At 30.4% G+C, this 20370-nt stretch overlaps 1 protein-coding gene across 1 annotated transcript; it reads right to left on the bottom strand.

Moving 5' to 3' along the window:
* Nucleotides 1-273: 273 nt before the first annotated feature.
* Nucleotides 274-20355, bottom strand: e(y)3 (enhancer of yellow 3). Its single transcript, XM_962569.5, has 8 exons — nt 19920-20355; nt 19533-19871; nt 13863-16966; nt 10403-10633; nt 6897-7127; nt 2617-3168; nt 652-798; nt 274-599 (listed from the first exon to the last, which is right to left on the bottom strand). Exons 1-8 carry the CDS (start codon nt 20065-20067, stop codon nt 372-374), a joined length of 4980 nt encoding a protein of 1659 aa, XP_967662.3. The 5' UTR covers nt 20068-20355; the 3' UTR covers nt 274-371.
* Nucleotides 20356-20370: the final 15 nt, after the last annotated feature.

Below are 20370 nucleotides of genomic sequence, written 5' to 3'. Positions count from 1 at the left end.
TTGAATTCAATTCGAATTTTAAAATTATGTTATATTTCTCTTGATACACATCGCTTCTGACGTCGAAACAATCTAAAAGTGTAAATTCAAACACGTATTTATTTTTGTTTTATTATAAAAAAAATCGAGAAAAACTCTGAACCTGATAAAAAAGATTCCCTCCCTCTATTGTAGCAGTTGTATTAAAAAAAAGAAACCAAAAGAAGATTATGCCAAATCAATTGCCGATAAAGAACATCCCTTTTTTGGAAATAAAGAAATAAAACCAAAAAAAAATTACCATAAGTTTTATTTTTAGTTTTTTAGAGAAAAAATATGTACAAAACTATAAACTAGTCCTATAAAAATGTTTAAAACAAACTTAAATGCCATTAGAGTGCAGCAGCTAGTCTTTTCGGTGTTGGTTTGCAAAGAGTGCAATCTTCTGCATCTGAAGAACCACTGTAAGAACTATCGGAGTCTGAAGTGCTTGTGTCCGACTCAGAACCTGAACCGTCAGTTTGACTATCACATTCCATTTCATGATGTCGTCCTCGTATCAAAGTATTGTAGCACATTGTATTCAGCGGTAAATTATTTATTTCAGTTGGTGTAAATTCCTAATAAAAAAACATTAAAAACAACAAAATTGGAATTAATTAAAGATTGTACCCTGTAATAGTCTGTAAATTGTCCTGGAACTAAGGCTACTGGATAATGCCCGATTTTGGGTTTGTTGATTTGCTTCATTTTGCCTTTTGGAAAGTGAACAGTTAAGGTTTGCAAATCCATACAAGCCTTTCTCTGTTCTCGTCGCGTCTGAAATTATTTTTTTCCAGAATTGTGAACATCGCACATAGAAATTTATAAATAAAATTATATGTTACATAAGACACTCCAATTTTTTACATTTTGTTGTAAATTGTAATATTCGTACAGTCGAGTTAGGGTTTTTTTCTAAAAAAGTCGCGTTTAAAATAAAAGCCAAGCAGGTATGCCGTGAGCTTTTGCTGTCAGCAATGAGAATTATATTTACCATTGTACGAGCGTACAAACTTTCGCGTTCTTAGAAAATTTGCACAACGAGCCAAATACGAGTTATACAGTGTGTCTCGAAATTGGCGAATTCCGAGTTCAGACTATTGTAGAGAATTACTTCAATAGTCCAAATACAGAAAAAAAAAGATTGGTATTTTTGGTGTAGATGATTGTGGAGACTAATAATGTAAAAGAATTTCTCAAAATAGTAGTTTTATTTTTGAGTAAAAAATCTTGAATTTTTGTAATTTGTCGTTTTATTTTTACGAAAAATTACAGAAATTCTTTTACATCAAAATAAAGCTAATTTTTCGAGAAACTGTTTTACATTATTAAATGTAAATTCTCCACACTCATAAATACAACATAAATAACAATAAACACTGAAATTTTTAGCCTGCTTTTAAAGAAAATGCATTTTAAAGTAGGTACACCTGAAGTGCACCTTCAAACTAATCTACAATATGTTCAAAAATGATTGTACATCAAGTCACCTATGAAATTTGAACGTAACGTGCCGCTTAATTTAAGTTGTAAATCCTGTCAAAGTGGCAGATATGTCAATACTTCGATTCTAAACACGAAAGAATACACAACAACAAAAATCACGGAAATATAAAACAGAAACCAAGACAAACCCTACACTTGAAACTACTTTGCTGAAAAATGTAAAAAAGTGACTAAAAAGTTAATTTACAGATTTGACAGAGAAACTACAATAGTCATTTGGACGAAGCGGCACATTGAATTTGAATTCCATAGTCAACTTGATGAACAACCATTTTTGAACACATTGTATCTTTGTGAGAAAGCCCAGAATCTCTATTTTGTTTCTATATTTGCTGAAGTGATTCTCTACAACTCTGAATTCGAAATTCGCCAATTTTGAGACACCCCGTATAATCAAATCATGCTATCGTAAATATACAAAATACTAAAAAAGTAAACTTTAATATTTTTTGTGCCTATAAAATTTTGAAAAGCATGTTTTAAAATTCAAGAAATCAAGATACACCTTGTTAAAAGTAAATTTTTTTAATTTTGAGAATTTTTGCGTTACATACAGGATGACCAAGGGGTGCTCTTCATATTTTTTTTATGTAAGCTATTGACTTATTTTTTTAACGATCGATCTGAAATAAGCCACATTTGTATACAGACACTAGACAGGTGTCCTAAAATACCATGAGTAGTCTTTATGAAAACAGGAAAGTATGATTAGCAGGAAACAATATAAATCTTCTTTTAAGAAAAGACTATTTATAAAAAATGCTCAAATAGCTCACCATCGTGTTCCACACAAGCTGTTATTAGTTGTTATCAATTATTTTTTTCAAGAATGGTAGAGCTATGGTTAAAATAAAAAAATTGTTGTCAATTTTATTATTGGCTATCCATATACAAATTTTAATTTTTTAGTATAACACTCCATTAATATTTTTAAAAGAGGATAATGTATGTTATAATGTCACGTTCTAACAAAATTTGTGCAACGAGCCGATAGCGTGAACCAATCCATCATATTGTAAAAATAAAAAACAGTTACATCAATTTTTGTAAAAAAATACGTGTTTGTGATTAAATATTTAAAAGCAATACCTTATTAAAAGTAGAATTCCAACTCGCCGCCGATTGCACCGCCTGCTGCGTGATATCCATCTTGGTCTTCTCCTGCATTGCCGCCAAACTCAAAGCTTTTTGCTTATTGGTCAAATCCTTAGCCTGCCTATCGCGCTGATGTTTGCAGTATTCTTCGTATTTATCTTGAAAGTCTGAATACATAATATCCAAAATATCGGCCGTATTGACAGCTGTCAAACCAAGATCGCACATAGCTTCGCTAGCTAGTCCACTTTCGCGAATAAAATCTCTCTCTTGCATATCAACAACTCTTCGCTGAATGTTGGGATATTTTCGTTTGAATGATTTGATGCCCAAAAATTGAGCGACTTGTTCTTGAAGCATATAAGGACCTCCACCACTCCAATAGTATTCAGCAAGTTGATCGGCTGAAATGACTGCACCTTCAGGTTCTTGGTGAACTTCTAAACGTGGACCTTTGCGTACTTTGACACTTTCTGTGGTGGCTGTGCTTTGGACTGAGCTTTGAGATTCCTCGATGAGGTCGACGCTTGGAATTGATGTGACGACCTCAAAAGAAAAAAACGAATAATCTAATTTATTTCGAGATGGTTTTTACCATCCAAAAAAGCCTACATTGTAGAATGCTATTTTAACAAGGGTAGTAATAAAGCGATCAGTAATAAATTCGATTTTGATCAGTAAAAAATAATAAATGATCAGTATTTAAGTCATTTTTGCACAGTACAAAATTTAAATGACAAGTAAACCACGCACAGTATTTTACTAAATTTGCCCAGTGCACAGTATCTAGTTTCATTCTGCACAGTTTAAATAATAAATGCTCAGTAGCTAGCTTGCTAAAAAGAAACATACCCCTCGAATGATTAAACTCGAAAATGTAAAACTCGAAACATGGAATAATAGTTTTTATGGAGCTACAGCGACGTAGAATTGGTAGCCTGCAGGCTGGGGTTTCGCCCCAGCGACCTAAAAGGAATACCCTTCGAACGATTAAACTCGAAAACGTAAAACTCGAAATGATTCTATACTCTCTAGTTTTGAGATGCTATTATTTACTGTGTTATTATTATTTCCTTTGCATATATCATTTACTGTGCGTTTATTATTTTTACTGTGCATTTATTATTTTTTTCTACTTCGGTTTCGTATTAAGGTCATTACGTATACGCGAATTGCGTATCGTAATATCCAACGGAGTGCTGTAATAATTACACTAAAAACCAGGGTAATTTAGTTGGATAATGTTGACAACCTAGTTTTATGACAATTATCTGAGAGAACTGTCAGTGTCAGTCGGCACCTGTTTCAGGTGCCTAATTTAATCAAATTAATCAAATACGAACCTTTAGAGGCTTTTGTACCAGCCCTGATATGTGGCCCTTTCGAACACCTTTCGAGTAATGTACAAATATAATTTCAAAAGCCAGTGCAAGTAAGTAATTTGAGATCTCATTATCCTTCGGCCAATTTTCAAATTCCATGTATTTGCCACAAATGCCCGTATTTGTTAAGGGATACATTGCAAAAAAACTTGAACACTTTCAGAATACATTTGTACGAATACACTAATGTCCAAATTATTAATTTCATTTCACTGTCTGTGTTAAAAAGTTACAGTGACTCAAAAATGTCTTTTGAGTACCTTTTTGAATTAAAAATTCAGCCTTTTTGGCAAAATAATCGTAAGTCATGTTAATCAAACAATACGAGTACATTAAGTTAGAAATGGCATTATTTTTGTCTTATCAGAGTATTATCAATTAACACATATTTCCAGTCAAAAATGTAATAATTGTGAAGAATTTCCGAGAAAATAAGACGGAAAATAAGCAAACTAAGTTAAAAATGGCGTACCCAAAAAAAAATTCTGAACAAAAAAAATTCAAATTATTTGAAAGGTGACATTATTTTTTCCATTTTCGGAAGTTTTCGATTTTTTTTGCACCTTAATACTACTATAATCTTTCTCATAATTTCAGCCACGTTTTTGATAACCTAAAAAATAAATTTTAACCCAAAATTAGACTAAAAAACCAAAAAAAAATTTTTTTTTGTCTTCTTCGTAAAATATTCAAACTCTTGCAATTAGACACCATTTTTGCGAAATTTTGCTAGTTCGGACTCAAAAATCACTAAATGTTGCCGAAAATCATAATTATATTATATTATATTATCTTTTTTCAAAAGTTTTTACATATGTATCAGTCTAAAAAGCAAATATTTTGAGAAATTACTTAAAAATTAGCCACAAAATTGGCATTTTTTTAGCGAAAATGTTTGTTTTGTTGTTTTTTTTTGCGTAAATGTTGTTAAATCTGACCAAAAAATCACAAAAGTAAATGAAAAATAACATTATTTTTTGACATTTAGAATAATTTTCAGTCAAAAACATAACAAAAATTTCGAATAATTTTGTCAAAAACAAGCCGTAAAATTGTTGCACTACACCGAAACATGTTATTTTTGCCTTTTTGAAATTAAAATGGTATCTTAAAATAAATAAGTTTCAGGCCCAAAAATACTATTTACCCCTCGGAATTGTCTCAGAAAACATAAGAATAAAACGATAAACGATAAAGAATTTCTTTTAAAGCTTTAAAGTACTAAATTTTTTTTTAATAAAGATTACAATTTAGCACCAAAACTATCATTGGAAAATGAATATCTTGAAAACAAAAAACGTTTACATCCATACATCAGCTCACCCTGTATAGTATTTATACCAGGTGTTTCAGTTTGATATTCGCACCCTTGTAACTGTTTTATTAAAAAAAGTATAACAAACTACATATTTTTAAATTAACTGACGAAATCTACTAGACTAAATTATTAATTTATATTTGCGATGACAATTTACAAAATTGCGACTGTCAACTTTTTTTTGCAAATGACACCCTGTGTATTTTTTGCATTATTTGATGGGCAATTAATTTCTAATTCCGTATATGTACCACACCCCATACATCAAGGTAGCGGTACAATAACAATGCTCTAAATAGGCATGGGTAATTTCAAGAAAAACTTAGTTACCTATAAAAACAATTTCATTTCACGTTAGAATGTCAAAAAAATCGCAGCTTGTGAGACAGTTCAAAATTGGTTAAAAAATGGCTAGTCATACGAATCAAGAAAGATTAACCATGATTTTAATCTATGAGGAATGACAAAAAAATAGAATTTTAGCTTAAATTAGAAAATAAAATATAATAATTATACAGGATGCTCAAAAACTGGCGCACCAACTCAGTGGTACGTTATTGAGAAGCAAGTGCAGATTACAGGAAAAATGTTGAAAAAACCCCTAAAGTCATATTTTAAAAAATCTGGAGCTACAAACTTATTGTGTTAACTTCTTTAGTTTTCATTATTTTTTTATGTTGTTATGTTTCATACCAGGTATCGTTCCGTAACAAAACGATGAATAATTACTTTTAAATTTACTATCAGATTTTAGCAGTTTTAATTTAAAAAAATTAAAATTTATCCAAAAAATCACAATGTGTAGATGTGCCAACACTAGGAATTATTTCCTAGGAAACCGTTTCAAAAATAATTTATTTTTATTGTTGCTCAAATTCTATTGCGATCATGACTGTTAGACAACGTTGCCACATATCATTTATCTAAAATCCGTTATTTATCAATAACTTTAATACAAAGAATTTTTTTATTATTTTTATCTTTATATGTAACCAGTTCTCTACCACACACCACTGAGTTGGTGCGCCAGTTTTTGAGCACGCTGTATTATTATTATTATTATTATTATTATTATTATTATATTACATATCTTCCTTAATAATTTATATTTTGTTATTTTTATTAATCATTAACTATTATTTTGTCATATCGTGACACATGTTTAAAATAAGAAGTAAATTATCTAATCGTGGAAAAAATTTTACAAAGAACGATTTAAAAAAAGTTGACAGTCACCGTTTTGAAAAATGCCATCATAAATTGATGATTCTATGCAATAGATTTTATAATTTCATTCAATAATATATATGGTTTGTATTACTTTTTAACAAAAACAAAAAAGGTATAAGGATGCGAATACCAAACTGAAACACCCGGTATAAATAGATGCACTAATTGAATTCATAAAACGACAATTACGTTGCCTATCATTGTTATTACTTAACATTCAAGGTCTTAAAAAATTCAGTGCATCAATTACACAACGTAAAATAAAACCGTCCGATTACTAAACGAAAATACTGACAATAATTCTTCTAAGAAATAGTTTATTTATAATTATTTGAATTGCTTACCTGTTTGGCTGGCGTTTGAGCTCTGCTACTCGTTTCTGCACTCATGCGCGTCTCTTCTTCATACATCACAATATCAGCCCTATCCGAAGTGGAGGAAGAAGTATCTTGTGGTGGTGCTAAGAGTGACTGAGTTGGTGATTTGTGAAATCCCTCATCGATTTCGATGTGTTTGACTTCAGTTTTATCACTCAACAGTAACAAATCTTCTTTAGCACTGGCCAATTTCGGTTCCTAGATAAGCACACACTTTAGAAATTGATCAAATTTCGAGCGTTTTGTCATAATTTGTTTAAGTGGAATTATCGTGTCTGAGATGTTTTAAACTTGACCAAAATAACATTTACTGAGCACAGCAGGTGAACATACTAAAAATAGATCATCGCGAGATTATATTTATACATCTTTCACGATAAGAAGAATTTTTCGTATTCATTTAAGACATTTGTTACACTCATTCGTTCGTATTATGCACAAGGTACTCTCAAAACGTGTTTCATTTGCGTTCAATCTTACACATTTGCTAAGTCTAACTAATGCTGGAAAACTTATAAATAGATTGTGCCGAGAAAACATATTCGGTACAAATGTTCGAGAAAAAATATTCGTTACTCTTTATTTGTTCTAAACAAATTATTATACTGTAACTTTTGCGAAGAAGTGCAACATAATTTTCCAAAAAAATATATTTTATGAACTGTTCAATCAAAAAATTAAAAACAACAAAAATTAGTTAAGTGTGCTAATGCTGGAAGGATACTTCAATCGAGTGTTCACATTAAAAATTTTGAAATTGTATGTTTCACAAAATTATAAACAAAATGGATTTATTACCTCATAGGTCAGTTACTATCTCCTTTTAAATACTGTAAGCTCAGCTTTCAATGGTTTTATTTTTTTACTGAAAAAATATACCAAAAAATTGTGTATTATCTTTTAATAAAAACAAAAAGCCCAAAAATACTCCTAATTTTGTTTTTAAACGACACATTTAAAAGTTTTTTGTTTTAAAACTATATTTTTTCTGTATTTCCGAAACTAAAAATCACACCGAAATCAGCGTTTATTATTGAACACTTTTTTTTCTATGCAGGTGAATTTTTTCATAGTTTTTCTACAATTCCTTCTAATAAATTATAAGGTAATGCACAAAAAATGTGTAAACAAAGTTCACTAGCTTCAAGATTAAATAAGTTAAATTAAAATTAAAAGTTCGAATAAACGTAATTTTGAGGAAAGCGACAATTTTTTACACATTTTTTGCACAAAATACTTAAGAGTGGTTTGTTTTAGAATGACACTAGAACAATAAAATTTCGATTATTTCATATTTTTATATTTTTAGTTTTATTAATACTTCTTATTAGGAATTGTAAAAATTTTTATAAAAAGTATTTAATAGTGAACGATGACTTCTGAGTAATTACTCGTTTTTAAGATATAACAAAAACACTTTCAGCAGGACTCACCCTCTGTATACATTTTACTTAAAGTTTTTTATAACATATTTTTCCTTTTTCGTTATTAAAAAAAACAATTTATCAAAACTACATTTAATAATTAAAATTTTTAGAAAAAGACTAAATTTGTTTGATTTTCCGAAACAAGGCAAAATAATTTTTCAAAAATAAGTATCTAACGAACGATTTGATAAAAAAAAAACATGGAATCCAAAGTCAGATATTCAATCAGTTTTACTGAGAAAAAAAAACAGAAATATTAAAAAGACAAATGGTATATGACTTGGCGTGAAAAATCTCTTATACGTCGTTCTAGCCAAAAAGTCAAAAATTTTGTTTAGAAAGTATTTGGGAATTTTTTGAAAAAATCAAGTTTATTTTGTATTCAATTGCTCATAATTTCGCGAGAAATGTGCCAAAAATCTTTTCTATTTGTAATGATGCAATGAAAAATTCGAAAATTTACCTAAAATTTGAAAAAAAAACATAACATTCTAAAACGTGGACCCGCCTATGGTTACAAAAATAAAAGAGCCAAACTATTTTCGTTGTGGTAGAAACGGACATTTGAACAATTTAATTGATTTTCAAGATCTAAAATAAGTCATTTTAAAAAATGTAAGTACTGATTGATTTTCCCAAAAATTTGTTGAAAGAAACATTCTTATTTCGAATTTTTTATTATGACGTCAATTTTGTCAACACAATCATTTTGTTTTTTAGTTTAGCTTTTTCCAAAAATACGTAAAATGAACAGTTTAAGAGAGTCTTGAGTTTAGATCAGCATTAAGAAAAAATCTGAAATATCAAACATACAAAAGCTAAAACGGTATACAACTTGTCGTAGGATGCCCTTTATACAGAGTGTTCTAGCTAAGAAGTCAGAAATTTTGTTTGGATGATATTTATGAATTTTTTAAAAATTATGTTTACTTTTAAATGCCCATAATTTCGCGAAAAATGTGTCAAATTAGACGGTTTTTGTAATTAATATAAGTATCATTTTCTTATAATCCAACCGATTTCAAGTTTAATTTCAAAAATGTTGTATGTACTGACCGATACAAACCGTTGATTATTTATATGATTTTATTTCGAATTCTTACCTATGACGTTTTATCACAACCACGATCAATTATCAAAATATAATTTTTTAGTATAGTTTTTAATAATTTTTGCATTACTTGTATCTCTTCTATCTGCCTGTAATTTATAAATTTTTCTTGTGCTCACCGTTACATATCAAACGCAACCATTTTTATTTCAGTGCTCTTAAAAAATAACCTGTCAATCCTGAGTGTAAAATAAACACAACTTACATTAATACCAAGCTGTACTGTCAAAAGTTGGGTTGTGCAAAATTAACAATTTTTTCCCTTAAAATTAAATTTTGAGCTATCGTGACAGGTTATTTAACTAGAACACTCTGTATCTATAAAATTGGGCAGATGCTTACCTTTTTACCGCACAAATATCCAGAACACTATTTTTTAGATGGTATGGCCAGTTACAATTACTTACAATTAAATTTCTCTTAAAAATTGTTTGTGGCTTTAAAATTAAGTCGGTAAATATGAATAATCTGAAGAAAAAATAAAACTCTCTCTCGACTGTTGATTTTACTAAGTTTAAAAAACCTTCTGACTGCGCCAATGAAACTTAATTAGAAAGCCACAGAAATTGAATTGCAGGCACGGTATACTGTTAATTTATACTACTCGAAGATTGCATAAATGAAATTCATTTCAACTTTGCAAACATTTTAATAATCATTTGTATAAACCAATACAAAATTAACTTAAAATAATATCAAATAATATAACATCTCATCAATTGATATGCGATTATATAACTTATTCTTTTAAATAAAAAAATAGCTTGCACAGATCTGATTTTTGTTTAAAATAATTTGTCTTCTTTTTAAAGCTAGTAAATACTGGAATTAATTAATATTTATACGTTCACATTCCAGTTGCAATTATTTCGAAAACTAAAAAGAAAAATCAAATTCAGCTACAAACCTTAGAGAGCGTATTAATTAAAACTCACCTTTGAGCCTTTCGGTGACATTTCGGGAGGTGTTGGGGTACTTCTTGTGCCCATTCCTCGTTTACTGCCCCTGCCCCTTCCAGGACCCCTTGGTTTTCGGGGTTTAATACCAAGTGTTGTTCTCACTGACTGTCCTCGACAACTTCGTTTGGGACGAGTTGACTCGACCACAACTTTAGGTGGTTCATCTTCTTTTGGATCCTTAAAGTCTTCCCGAACTTGCAACGGAACCTGGAATTTTTATTATCTTATGTGAAACACCCGGTATATAAAACGTAGTTTATTTAAAAAAATCAAGATCTTTTTTCTATCAACAGTCATAATATACAGAAATAATGGCAGTCTGGAAAAAATAACTTGAAAAGTCTTTGGTCAGGTCAGGACATAGTCTTAGGTCAAAACGGCTAATTAATTTCAATCAAATATTTTAAATGACTGTCTCGATAACTACTCATCATAGACTGTAAACGAAAACGATATTTGAAACATTCTTATAATGTAAAACTGATCAACAAGTTTTTTGTTTATGTTTTTAAAAATGCGTAAAAAACTAAAAAAATCGAACATATTTTTCACAATTATCGTAAAATTAATCAACTTCTTCCCACATAAACTTCTAAGAGTATCAAATTTGAACACATGCCAATAAATCTATCAACTAGTAGAAAATAGAAAAATAAAAAACTTTTAAAATTTTATTATATTTTTTTGTTAGTAACATTTTAAGTATTCTTTCTAATATCTAAATCCTAGATTATAAATACTATTTTAAAACACTTTTTTCATAGCAACGAGTTATCACTATTGTAAAACACGCTTCTCATAGCAACGTGTTTTAAATTAAATTGTTCCCACAAAAAAAATTGGATAACATTCATACGTAAAAGCTTGAAGTTCTCGGCTGTCGAGGGATGTAACTCGCATCCGCTCGTTGCATAACGACAGCCCTCGAACATTAAGCTTGTGTTATCGCTCCCGTATTATTAATAACTATTATCTACAGAATGGTACAAGATACAAATAGTTCAATAAAATCAATTTTTTTGAGTAAAATGTGTCATTTTCGGTTTAAAACTATTGCATCCGATTCGTCTATTTTTGTTTTAAAGCACGTTTTCGACATTGAGAAAAAACCGTCGTTATACATAGAATTACAATCACTACTTAATAAATTGTTAATAAAGTAGATAATTGCATTTTCTGTTTTTTATCAGTCTTCCAATTCGAGAATTAACATTCATAGTACACAATGATACACACAAAAAATAGCGCATGAAACAAAATTTTGATTGTCAGTAGATTTTTAACTACAATAAGCCGATAATGTTCAAAGGCTGTTGATGGTTATTAATTATTATTATTAAATGCAACCACTTTCCAATATATTTTGTCATATTTTTAAATAACTATTGTAGATTAATCAATAATCTTTACTCAGTACTTATTACATCATCGTAGATCTAATTAAAAATATGCCAAAAAGACTAGAAATCTAGTGTCGCCAATTCCAGTGTGAGTATAAGTACACAGGTAGACATACACAGCAAAAATCATACAATCTTCTAAAAAATCAGTCTTGTCGTTAAGCTTAATCATTCTCGTTAGAATTCAACCCAATTTTAAGATACTATTCGTATTCAAAATTGAACAGATTTTAGTAAAACTCAAATTTACACTATTATTTATTATTTTTGCAAAGCTATGAAAAGTGCAATTTATTATTTCGACATATTTAACTTTTTTATTAACAGGAGGTATGCCAGCTTCTTACAGGCCCTAATACTATTTGTTCACACATTTATAACTCAATTTTTAGTCATTATGACATGAATAACAAAGGAAAGAAGTTCATCCCCACCCACAAACCGTAGTGGTTAGGTTAAAATTAACACTTGATGCAACACTTTTTCGAGTTAAGTTTATAAAATGTTTATCTTTTTTCAAAACAAAAACAGGTCGATCGATTATTTGTCTGTAGTATGTTTGATAGAATAATCTGCTGGTAAGTACCACATAAACATTAAAAAATAAAAATAAATAAAAAATATTCAAGATAAAAATTAAATAAAATAAAAGAAGTTAAAAAAGAATTTTACACAAAGAGCCTGATCTATCAATGTTTGCTTTATTTTATAGAGTGTTTATTTTTTGTATTTAGGATTCATATTGTATTCAATCTAAATTATTTTATTACGTTTCTTTTAATTTTATGTTTTTATTCTTCGACACTGTCAAAATTTACGGTTTTTCTCCTGTGCAAGGAAGTTTTGACAACTGTTTGGCATTTCTCATTACGAAACGTCAGATTATTTTTAACAAATTTAAAGCAATTTTAAGTCTTGCTGAGTCTATTTCGAAGAATAAAATGTTGTATTCAACTCGTTTTTGTGTAAATCGGTTCATTTATTTCGCCTCGTGGATGATAAACCACTCGTTTTCACTCGTGGTTTAAAAATCCACTCGTGAAATAAAGCGTCCGATTTACACTCGAACTCATTAAATAAATAACTATTATTACTACCAAAAGTATTAAAACCAAAAGTTTTGTTCTATAAAAAACAGTAAACAAAGATGAAACAGACATTTAATAGTTATTTATCAAATCAGTTACGAAAAAAAAAACGATTTTGTTTAACGAGTATAATGGTTGCCAAAACGAGTGAGCACAGCGAAGTTAAACAATAATAAAAGCCATATTATTTATTATAAAAACTTTTTTGCTTTTTAGTATGTACTTATTCTAATCGTTTTTTTTTTCTCTGAGTTGTAGTTTCACTACGTTGTAACACCATGATTTTACAGATTTTTGCTACTTCTGTTCTGTCTATGATGTCAGCGACATTTGATTATAACGAAGAATAGTAAAAATAACTAAGTATTAATATATTTTTGTAAGTGAGTGAACAGTGCGTTTTTTACACACATACCGTGACGTCATAAAGCTCAACATACCGTATTTGTTGGTAAAAAATCCCTTTTTAATGTAACCTAAAACTTTAATACCCCATTAAAATAAATAGTATGTATTGCATTGTCACGAAGATTACGTAAGTTCCTACAACAAAAACCCTCTCAAATTTGACTCAGATAATATGAAACAAACAGACAACAAAGCAAATTAAATAAAAGCTTTTAAAAATAACCAAAAATTCGAGCTAGTTTCAAAGTTAACATTGTAATTACTACAAGAAGAAAACGTATAAAAAATATTATTATTATATTTCGCCTTTCTCATTATGTAATTTGTTTTTTATCATATTGAAACATTTATCTAAAAATAAAGAATAACCTTGGAGGTTTAGTCTAGGGCTTAACTTGTTATAACTTAAAATCTAGAAGACAAAACTTTGACTGATGTATTCTCGCTTAGTTCTTCAAGATCCACTATTTTTTCTTAACAAACAGTCGTTCCAAAATAACCAAATTTTATCATCACAAGATATCGAAATAAAAAACCTACCTTTCGCGGCCTTCCCCTTTTCCTCGGCGTGGGCACCGTCACAATCTCCTCCACAACCGGTTGCGGATTCATCGTTTTCACACTTCCTGGCGTAATCTCAAAAATGGGAATATCAGCCATTGGATCCCGCATAGCATTGTTACTATCCTGATTCGATTCCTCACTAATCACAATCGGTGACGGTTTCCGCGTTTCTTCAACAATCGCAACATCATCATCGTCATCGTCAATCGTCACAACTTTATCGACACCACGACTCAACATCTCTTTCAATTTTGAATGTTGCGATGTGATCGGAGTTATAGTAACACCCGGCAACATTTCACTGTCGATTCTTTGTCTTTTAGAGGGAGATTCATCGTCTTGGACGATATGCGGGTGACCCCCTTCTTTGGAAAATTTTAACTTGATTTTAGTTAATTTTTCCTCCTTGCTACTACCAGGTATTGTACCCTTGTTTATTTTCAAAACAATTCGTTCCTTAACCGAATCATCTTCATCAGTTGTTTCCAATTCTTGCGGTTTCACAATTGGCTTAATTGTAATTTTTGGACTGGATTTTTCAATTTGTTCGTCCTTTTCTTGTGGTTTTAAGACGGGTTTTATTGTCACTTTTGGCACCGGTTCAACGATTGGTTTAATTGTTAGTTTCGGACTGTGTTTTTGCCTTTCAACTGGTTTTATTGTAATTTTTAATGGAGCCAAAGGTTCAGGAATTGGTTTAATTGTAATCCTTGGACTTGACGATCTCTGACTAGGACTAAACACTTGTTTAGAAGATTTAGAAGTTTTAGGACTTTGAGGTTGTTCGTTCGGTTGGACAATAGGTTTTATTATAAGTTTCGGAATTGTTGGTTCGTCCTGATTTTGTGATTCCTCCTCTGGATTATATATCTTAAGAATCGAATGTGTGTTATCAGACTGTTTGGTAATTGTCATTTTTAGTGATCCTTTACTCCCTTCTTCCGTCTCCTCAGGAGATTTGATAGCCTTGATTGTAATTTTCGGACTATAGACTCGATGTTTTTCCGTATCGTCCACATTAATTACTAGAGGCTCCTTAAGTTTGTCGCCTTGTTGCTCTTTTGATAAACCTTTCTCAATAAATAAAGACTCGATTCGTTCATCTAGTTCTTTGGAAGCAAACGGGGTTAGTTCAGGTGATGCTTCCGGAACAAACTCTTCAGGTGGCATATTATAATCAACATTTCCTAAACTTGCAACAGCCAATAATGTCTCCAAATTTTCATCTTGTTCGGCAAAAATTTCTTCAGCTGTTGGTAAAACATTCGATTTGTCTAATACGTTGAGATCAGAAACAGATGAAGTTGGAAGATGAGGTTCCTCTTCAGCTTGCATTACTTTTGGTTCAGGTATAAAATCAATTGGTGCAAGATCTGTTTCTTCCGTTTCGTCTTCAACATTTTTTTCATCTGTACGTTCATTCGATTCACCTCCAGCAACAGCAACAAACTCAACTTCTGGATTATTATCTTCTGAATCTTCAACAGTATTGATGACTTCATCAACAATATTCATACTTTTTTCTTTTGGACTGTTAACTTCTGAAGCAACAGTTTTAAAGTCCTCGCTTCTAATTTCCATATTTTTTTCTTCTTTAACACTTTCGATGGCTTTACCAATAGTTTCCAAACTTTTTTCTTTTGGGCTATTAACTTCTGAATCTTCAATCGTTTTCAAGTCCTTGCTTCCAATTTCTTTAGTTTTAATGCCTTCACCAATAATTTCCATACTTTTTTCTTCTCCAACAGTTATGATACGTTTACCAATAGTTTCCACACTTTTTTCGTCTGGGCTAATAGCTTCTGAAGCTTCACCAGTTTCCAAGTCCTTGCTTCCAATTTGTTCTTCACTAATAATTTCCATACTTTTTTCTTGTGAAGTATTAACTTCTGAATCTTCAATACCTTTGAACATGTTTTCAACACGTCCAATTTCCATATTTTTTTCTTCATCATTAGTTTTGATGTCTTCACTTTTTTCTTCTGAACTATTAACTTCTGAATCATCAACAGTCCTCAAATCACGGTTCCCAATTTCCATAATTTTAAGTCCTTCAATAGTTTTGATCCCTTCAACATTTTCTTCTGGACAATTAACTTCTGTATCTGCAACAGTTTTCAAATCCTCACTTCCAATTTCCATACTTTTATCTTCTTCAATAGCTTTGATACCTTCGTTATAAACTTCTCGATCTTCGACAGTTTTAGAGTCCTCGCATCTAATTTCCATATTTTTCTCTTCTTCAATAGTTTTGATGCCTTCTCTTTTTTCTTTTAAATCTTCAGCAGTTTTGAAGACCTCGCGTCCAATTTCCATAGTTTTTTCATCCAACTTTTCAGATACAACAGTCATTTGATCAACTTGATCTGATTCAGTCTCTTTATTCTCTTCAATTTTTGCTAGTGATGCAATAGAAATGTTGACGATACTATCTCCACCTTCTATCATCCTTTTTTTTTCAGCCTGTTCACGGGATTTGGAAGAAACATCTTCTTCCACACATTGTGGTTCGTTGTAAAGCTGTGGAACCATTTGCTCAACTTCCAAACTTTCTTGTTTTTCTTCTTTCAACTCTTTTTCTTCAACTTCTTCAGCAGATTCTTTATTTTCAATTATTTCCACACTTTGTGGATCACTGTCAATCTGTGAAACCCTTTGCTCAATATCTAAACTTTGTTGTTTTTCTTCTTCGATCACTTGTTTTTCAACTTCTTCACTTCCACTTTGTGGAACCATTTGCTCGATATCTAAACATTCTTGCTTTTCGTCTTCTGGTTCTTTATCACATTTTGAAGAAATATTATCATTATTTTTATTTTCTTCCACGCTTTTCGGTTCATTGTCAAGCTGTGGTACATTTTGTTCAATACCTAAACTACCAAGCTTTTCTTCGTTAAGAATTGACGTACTTTCATTTGCATCAATTTTTGGATCCGTTGATGATATGTGCGGTGTCAATTCAGATAAATCATTTTCTGTACTAACTTCGACAGAATCGTTGATCTTATTATCAATATCGGATTGAGTAACCGAATCAGATGGTTCTTTTGATTCCACCGTAGTGGGCTCAACTGCTTTTTCTGCAACAATTAAACTCTTTTTTAGAATTAATTATATTTTTAATTAGTAAATAATATTCAGAAAACACTTCTTAAAAAACTCAAAGAACAATTCACCAATTCGATTCGGAATAACTGAATCCTGTTTCGACACATGTTTTAACCAAATTAGTTTCTTGCCCAAAAAATTAACTAAATCACTGTAAAGTGGTCAAACAACGTAATATTTTTCAAACCGAAACAGATTATATCAGGGATCCCTTTGTACAGAAGTTATACCGTCCTACAATGGATTTATAACCTGACCCTTGCCACCAACGCAAATTTACATTTTGGGTGCATTCGGCATTACGCTCTATTGCTCTCACCGTTCTCAATTTACTCATTTGCGTTTGTCATTGCATATCTTCTCCGTTACGTTCGACATTAAGACTGAATTCTCACAGATAGCTACGTGTGAAAAAACGATTTTAGTCTATCTTTAAAGATGTCCAGAGGTATCTCGGAAATAATTAAGCAGGACATTGTAAAAAGCAATTACAAAAAATCTGTTGCAGGTTTGATTATAAAATAATTAACTTTTCCTCTGAAACACTTGTAAATGCACAAAAAAGCTCGAAAAAGATAAAAGCAACACACCTAATTATCTAACTTCATCTTCATATTTTTAATCCGTTTAACAAAATTTTACAAAAAAAATATTTTTTTACTGAAATATTAAATTCAGCATTTTATAGATCTTTTTTAATCAATTTTCCAAAAAAAGGCCGCACTAATCTAAATTTAATGTTATTTATTTTGGAATAAATTTTAGAATAAACGATACCTTAAATTTAAATTAATTAATTTAATTATTTTGTTGTAATTAAAACATTAAAGGCTTTAGGGGTTTATAAAAAGCTTCATTAAATTTTGAGACGTTAAAAGTTAACAATGCGAATGAACTAACCAAGTTGTTTCAATTAGGTTACTTGATCAATTAATCACGCATTTAACTGCGGATTAAGTTAAACCGGCCCTAAGATTAATCATTTGTATGCGGTAACAGAAGAAAGGCGAAGTGTTACACAGCAAACATATTATTAACCATGTCTTGTAATTTTCGCATTATTTCTAACAAAATTTTGAAATAATAGAGTTACTGACTGAAAAGCCAGCAAAAAAAATAAAAAAAATTTTTTCGATGTGTTTTTAGAAAAATCAATCTCAAACCAAAAACTGAAAACTTAGTTTATAATTTATAAACCATATCTCCAACCACGTTTTTCGTTTGCTTGGCTATACTGTTCAGAAAAAGGTTGGTTTTTCACCTTATTTTTAAAATAATTGTATTGAAAACTGAAAAACGTGTTTTTTTATAAGACCTATAGGTTATATTGATATCATAAGTTGTCTCCTAGTAGCAAAATTATGATCTAATAATAGACCAGCTGTGTTATTAAATAATAACCAATATAAAATAATAATTAATAGTAAGCACAAAAATTTTATAATATTTTTTTGTTCTTAATATTGCTTTGTGACCTCATTTTTGTTTATTTTTATTTACATTTTATTCTTGTTACTTAATTTTACATGAGAATTAATTTTGTTACATTTCGAAATATTTTGTGTTTATTTTCTTTGATGATATACCTAATAATCGTATAAAGTATAAAAGCATAAAAGATAATTACAAACATACAGAGCATTTGTGAAATACTACAATGGAATATAACGCTACAGTAAAAAAATTACTCAAATATGAGAAAATTATATCAGGAAATTATTTAATCATAGACTATAAATATCAAATCACCTAATTTTCAGCCATTCCAGTTTAACGGACGGAACACTGCAAAAAAATTTTGATTTTATTTTCAGTTTTTATGAACAGTATCAGTTGAAATGATTTTTTTTTCTAGGACAACAGTACCAGTCAAGGTGTTTCCAACCTATAATTGGAGCCACATTGTAAAATTGGAAATGCGAACAGAAAAAAAAATACAAATTGATATCTATCATAGATTTTTAAATTTTTGCAGAACCGTTTCTTAAAAATTTCAATTATTAATTATTCAATTATCAATAACCTTAATTATCAAAGACTTTAACAATATCAAAATTAAGACACTGTTAACATCGCATTTAACCGAATATTTTTTTTAAATAAGATTGATAAAAATAGTTATTAATGACAAGATCTTCCAATAAAACTAGAAAATATATAAGCTATTAATTCTTTGAAAAGCATAAATAATTTATAACAATTACTTCTAGAGAAAATCCGACGTTGGCATTTTTATAATTTCGAAACAGCTAATAATTACGCTAACATTTGATACTGTTCAAAATTTTTAAGACATGACTGTGAAGCACCCCAATGCCCATAGCTGACTTATTAACTATTAACTCAATTAATTAATAAAATATTTGATTTCGGCTGTATTTTTTGGAAACGAAATTTAGTACATTTTGAAACCAAAACATACATGTTCCATTGAAGCCCAGACTAGTGGCTCCCCTAACGCCCGTTTTTTGACACTGGCTGACTTATTAACTAATCATTTAAAATTAATATAAATTAAATAAATATTTGATTTCTTACCTTGCAACATTTGAAGTTCAGCTGAAAACTCATCAAGCTCCATCGCAATGTCTTTATTAGCCCCTCTCAGATCCTTTCGAATCGTAAAATCAAACGAAGTCGTCGGCTCCCCTAACAAATTCTCCAAATCCTGAACAATGTCATCAACATTTTCTGTAATTTTCTCCGTAGAAGTATCCGTAATATTCATATCGAGCAGGTCCTTATCGGACGCAATCGGCGATGGGTTACCACCCCCTGACATCTCCCTCACTAAATTAATAACTGGGTTCGCACTACTCGGGTGTTTCCCCGAATCCAAAGCATCCGAGGATGTGCTACTGATTGGATCGTCAGCAGCTGAACACAATTGAAGTAAGCGCAAGGAAAACTGGAAAAAACACTTACCAATGTGTGACGTTGAAGTGGTTGTAAATGCATCGGTGGAAGACGTTGGGGTTGAATCACAAGACTCACTTTTTTCGTCGGTATTCGATGACAGCAGGTTGCCCATTGTTGAGGTTAACTCGCTTTCGGTGGATTTTTCACTTTCCATTGTCACTTGCACGGGAAAATGGTGCTATTTGGTTGAAAACACACCGTTTATCACAGACAATTAATTACGGGTATAATTAAATGCGGCATTTTTGTTTACGGTTTTAAACGACAAACGCCATCACAAGTGGAAGCTTCGCCAGGAGTGCCAACGGCAACCGTCAGACGAAAATGGCCATTAATAAAATAATTATCAATTAATACAACACTTGTTTACAATTTTAATGCGTTAGCCATCCATTAGTTAAGTTAATAACATTGATTTTCGCAAAATTGGTCATTCTGTGGTGGTTGAAGGGCACCC

Source organism: Tribolium castaneum, chromosome 9 (assembly GCF_031307605.1).
Source record: "Tribolium castaneum strain GA2 chromosome 9, icTriCast1.1, whole genome shotgun sequence".
Classification (NCBI taxonomy): domain Eukaryota; kingdom Metazoa; phylum Arthropoda; class Insecta; order Coleoptera; family Tenebrionidae; genus Tribolium; species Tribolium castaneum.
The sequence above is the reverse complement of the archived record's forward strand: the minus strand, read 5'-3'. Positions and strand labels throughout refer to the sequence as shown.